Below are 5,462 nucleotides of genomic sequence, written 5' to 3'. Positions count from 1 at the left end.
CACTTGAAACAATTACACAACATATTCGGTGTATTTTTTTTGCAGACATATACACGCATGTGTGTGTCTAAATATGCACATAATTCATAAATTGACGAACCCTTCAATCAGGGAGATCACATGGCATGTTTTCTGTTTACAAATATCAAACACTACTCACTAAATCTCCAAAATTTATAAATTATAGTATAACCCAACGTACGATTGTGCTCCCATATAAAATTAGGAAGTTGCCGGTCCATATTAGTGTTTTAGGTAACATATAGTTCCCTACCATTTTTATCTCATGTGACCGACCATTTAGCCTTCATTGACCTGGCATTGCTCCTCTATTTACTATAAATTAAAACTACTACCCCTTTTGCTGATCAAAACAACTAACTCAAAAAATTGACTCTTCAAAAAGAGCAAAAGAAATAATGGCGACAGAACTTGAAATTACTGAGCTAAGATTGGGAATTCCAGGGGAAAAGAAAAGGGTGTTTTCAGAGATTGACAATGATCGAAGTAGCAGCAACGTTAACGACGATGATGATGTTAAGTGTCACAACAAAAACCAAGTTGTTGGTTGGCCGCCGGTTTGTGCTTATCGGAGAAAGAATTATAGCTTTAATAATATTTGTGAAGGATCGAAAATGTACGTGAAAGTTAGCTTAGATGGTGTCCCTTTTCTTAGAAAAGTTGATTTGGGAACTCAAAAGGACTACTCTGAATTTGTGATGAATCTTGAAAAGCTCTTTGGTTGCTATGGCATTTGTAAGTTTTGTTGCTTCTTCGGTTTATTAAATTATGCCATGCAAAATTGCAAAACAAAAACTTTACTGATATACTTTAACCGCATTATGAAATTTATCATGTCACTTAAGCGACATTAAGTTCCAAGTATCTTTTTATAGCAAATGTCAATTGATAACTTGTAAAATACTAATATATTATTACAACAAGTGAAAATATACTGATAGTAAAAAATGTTCTTTTGTACTATTTGTGTAAAAATTAAAAAAGAAAAACATGAGGAATATTGGGAGTCAATTGATTTTGTGATTTTTTGCAAACTTATTTTTAGTTTTATGACTATTTTTTATTTTTTGTTTACACATGAGAGATTTACTTTTACACGTAAAAAATCAATCATTTACCCACAAGAGGTCTAAAAATATTATTTTTTTAATTTTAAAATTGTAAAAATACATAATGTACTAATAGTTATAGTGAAATTAGTACATACTACTACAAATATTATAAAGAAGGTTTAGAAAGACAAAGGGAATAATGAGATTGGGAAAATATGGACAGGCGAAGCGGTGAAAGATGGAGACAGTTCAGAGTACATTCCTATATACGAGGACAAAGATGGAGACTGGATGCTTCTCGGCGACGTTCCCTGGGAGTAAGTTCAGTTCTCTACCTCTACACTAAAATTAGATACTTACCTTAATTAACTGACTCCTAACTACTGAACCTCAATTAATTTATATTTTATACTAACTGTTTCTTTTAAGTTTTTACTATTCCAATATATTAAAAATAAGTTATTTTTAACTTATTATTTTGCTTTTTAACTTATTATTTTGCGACAGTTAAAATGGGAAGGACGAAGTATTACTTTGTTGGTAAGATTTTAGTTACAATTAATAAAGATGATTTAGTAAAACAAATACCGGACTGGAACTCCATTATAATATACTGGAGTTCCAGCATAATATACTGGTCCAACATAATATGCTGGAAGTTCATACACATGTGCTCCAATCTCCAGTATATTATGCTGGAACTTTCCGTGTGCTGGAGCGTTCCGGCATAATTTGCTGGAAGTTCATACACAAGTGAATCAATCTCTAGTATATTATGCTGGAACTTTCCGTGTTGCAGCAAAATAGTGGCTATTTTTTAATGACTTTGCAAACGCTGACTATTTTTCAATTACCAGTCCGAAAACTGGCTAGTCCGTGCTATTTTTACTGCAACATGAAGGTACCAGGTTCATTTGAGCCCAGTACTTTTAGCACAAATTATAAATTTATGTGTAAAAATCTATTATATTGTAAAAATTAGTAGATATGAGCTCATAACCTTAAAAGTAAAATAATTTATATGCTAAAAATCTTAAGATTGAACTGATAAAATTTAAATCTTAGATTCGTGTCTGGTTACGTGTATATATTAGGTTTAAGTTTCCTTTGCTGACTTGAGCAGTACGACTGAACTAGCTTGTTATAGAGAGAGAAGAATTGATTTAAATGACAGGTTAGAAACCAATTTTTTCGTAGGAAACAGTGACAAAGATGAAAACGACCACCATTATATCCTTTCTTTTTACGGTGTTACCAAAGAAAACCCAATTTTTAGGAAGAAATCCCTGAATTGTAGGAGCAATTTTTTTAAAAATTGAAGCAACAAATTATTCAATCATGTGTGATAAGTCCGATCCTAATTTAAACTACTTAGCATATAAATCAAACTCATAGAATAAAAAAAAAATTAATAAAATTTCAATAATATAGTCGAAGAAAAAGACCGAAAGTCTAAAGTATCCCCACACAAAAAGTGAAAGGGCAGAGGGAAACTGAGTTTGTACAATGATTTTCACCAACCACAGTTTCTTCTCCAGAAGTCAGAAATTGCCGACAAACACGTATTTTTTCGAAGAAATTGTTGAATCAGACAAGACTGTCCCATAGGACAATATATAGCAGGTCAAGCAGTAATTATCACATTGAAAGCTTTTCTGGACCACGTTTTCTCTTGGACTATCATTTAACTGTTAGACAACTTTGCCATCTCGTCCTAGTACACAATCAATTATGTTTTCAATATTTTTTATTCTATTTTTTTTTTATATTTTCTTTTAACTGATCTTTTCGTATTATGATATATTGGAAATAACTTTTTTAACTTCACAAAGTTAGAGTAAGGTCTGCGTACATATTACCCCTCGTACCCTACTTGTGAGATTACACTATTTTTTTTTGTTGTTGTTTAGTATTATTTGTAGGGGAGCCTCAGAGCAATGCGGTAAAATTGTTTCCGTATGATTTATAAGTCACAAATTCGAACTGTGAAAGCAATCATTAATGTCTGTATTAGGATACTTTTCCCCTGCCCTGCGTGAATGCGGGATGCTATGTGCATCAGACTACTCTTATCTCGGGGAAAAAATAGAAAATCTGATGAATATATTAAACCGTGATTTACAGGATGTTTACTGAATCATGCAAAAGGCTGAGGATCATGAAGAGATCGGATGCAAAGGTGATAGGGATTCGAACAAAGGACTTTCTCAAGGGAATGTACAAAGAGAAATGAGGCTTTAATTTGCAATCACTGGATTAGTGAGAAATAGAGAGATTAACCACTGGACGAGTGGCCTCTCATATAATCAATTACGTTAATATTTTGTTTCGTATGTTTGTTTCAGATATACACTACATCAAATGTCGCTGTAATTTAATTTTAGGTGTTGTATAAGTATATGATTTCCTCTTCTAGTTATTTTGTTGCTCTATTATTGTTATGTGTAATCCAGATTCTGGATAATGTGCTTAAAGCTCGCAGCTACTGCATTAACTTTTAGGACATGTAATTTCTCTTTTTAAAAAATTTCGTTTCGTTTTTATCTCATTATATATTATTGGTAACTATGTTTTATTGCAACGTCGAATATGGTGATCAGCTTTAGTCAAGTTTCCGAGACCCCATATTTGAAAAATTAATCTGCAACACAATTGTTTACAAATATATCTCTACATGAAAAATAGGAAAATAATGATGTAAGATACTGTGCCATTAAAATTTACATATAGTTTTTGGGACGCTAAGGTAAGTTTGGACACTATTGAGATATCAGATTAGAGGATATTTAGAAACAATGTAGTAATATATTATATTCTCGACGTGCGAGCTTGATTTATTTTAGACAAGAACATGTAAATTCATTTTTTATAGCGGGAGACGATAATACTCGAAGACTCATGGATTTCCGACCGCTACACGAGATTTTGTATTATTGATTGCAAAAACAGATTAATTAGAGAGACCTACGTACAACAACAAATATTAACTGTTTTTGATAAACTTAATTAATTTGATAACTAAGAAAATAAAATAAACAACTTGTTGTACTAGCTAGATACAAATACACTGATAATTTTAAAAAACTTATACTATCAATGTGCATAATTAAATCCTTTTCTATTCTAAAGCAGGAGCAATAATACATTGACCCCCGATACGCAAATATAGCTCTAAAATAGATAATTTTGATTAATGTGGTGGCTAGGTTCATTCTGTTGTTTATCTGTTCAACATAATTAAAGCTTGGATCAATCAAACCCCTAGAATCCAGTGAAAAGTTTACAATGCCACATGGTATAATTGGCCTAGTTAGAAGAGATACCAATTGAATATATATATATATATATATATATATATATATATATATATATATATATATATATATATAGAGGTTCATGCATATATATCGGGTAAAACGGCAAGGTTCCTGTATCATCCAACTCATTTCCCATGCATTATGTATCTTTCTCTTGGGAATATGAAATACAGATGAACAATGAAAGTTTCCAGTATAAGCATAACTTAATTTAACGTTTACATGCTCTCAGACGTCTATCGCAATCCAAAAATTTATCAGTCAAACATCCATTTTTGAACAAGATAGTAGTTACTCGTCCCAATTTCAGTGATGCATTTTTCTTTTTAGTTTATTTTTAATATTTTTATACTTAGAACTAATTTAACTTTAAATTTTTTATTTTACCTTTAATTAATAAGATAATTATAATCATACAAATAGAAATAGATTGCTTTAGACCATAAATTTTAAAGTCTTTCTTTCTTTTTAAACTCCATATTCAATCAAAGTGCATCACATAAAAGACCAACATAAGTAATTATTTCTAAGGCACACGAGAAACCATGGGAGTAAGGGTGTTCATAAAAAATCGAAAAATCGAACCAAACCGAAAATCGAACCAAACCGACCGATACTTTTTAGGTTTGGTTTGGTTTTGATTTTGAATTTTAAAAACCGATCAAATTTGGTTTGGTTTTGGTTTTAATAAAAAAATAACCGTAAAACCCCGAACCAAACCGACTATAAAGTAGCTATTTAAATTTATTATTACACCTATATATATGTATATTTTTATATAAAGTTTCTAAAAAATTATGGTACATACTAGTCATTTATATTTTTAGTCTAGTTCTTTACTATTATAATAATCTAATTCTTTGCCTTTACATTCTAGTTTGATTGGTAGTTTTCTTTTCCTAAGTACAAGAATTTATTTCATGTTAAAAATAATCGATTTTTAATTGAGTACTTTAATTATTCATCACTATTTGATTCAATTATCATCAATGTATCTTGATAAATGATAGATTTCTCAAAGAGCAATTGATTTGATAGTGTTACGTTGAAAATATAGTCGTCGGAATGTGCG

At 30.6% G+C, this 5,462-nt stretch overlaps 1 protein-coding gene across 1 annotated transcript; it reads left to right on the top strand.

Moving 5' to 3' along the window:
• Window positions 1-291: 291 nt before the first annotated feature.
• On the top strand, window positions 292-3,290 carry LOC107773689 (auxin-induced protein 22A; the record flags this gene model as incomplete). The annotated part of the gene is given in 3 exon segments (XM_075248892.1): window positions 292-756; window positions 1,297-1,390; window positions 3,198-3,290. Coding segments are annotated over 3 exon segments (524 nt in total), but the record flags the coding sequence as incomplete, so codon positions are not given.
• Between the last annotated feature and the right edge of the window lie 2,172 nt (window positions 3,291-5,462).

This window comes from Nicotiana tabacum, unplaced genomic scaffold (genome assembly GCF_000715075.1).
Source record: "Nicotiana tabacum cultivar K326 unplaced genomic scaffold, ASM71507v2 Un00298, whole genome shotgun sequence".
Classification (NCBI taxonomy): domain Eukaryota; kingdom Viridiplantae; phylum Streptophyta; class Magnoliopsida; order Solanales; family Solanaceae; genus Nicotiana; species Nicotiana tabacum.
The sequence above is the reverse complement of the archived record's forward strand: the minus strand, read 5'-3'. Positions and strand labels throughout refer to the sequence as shown.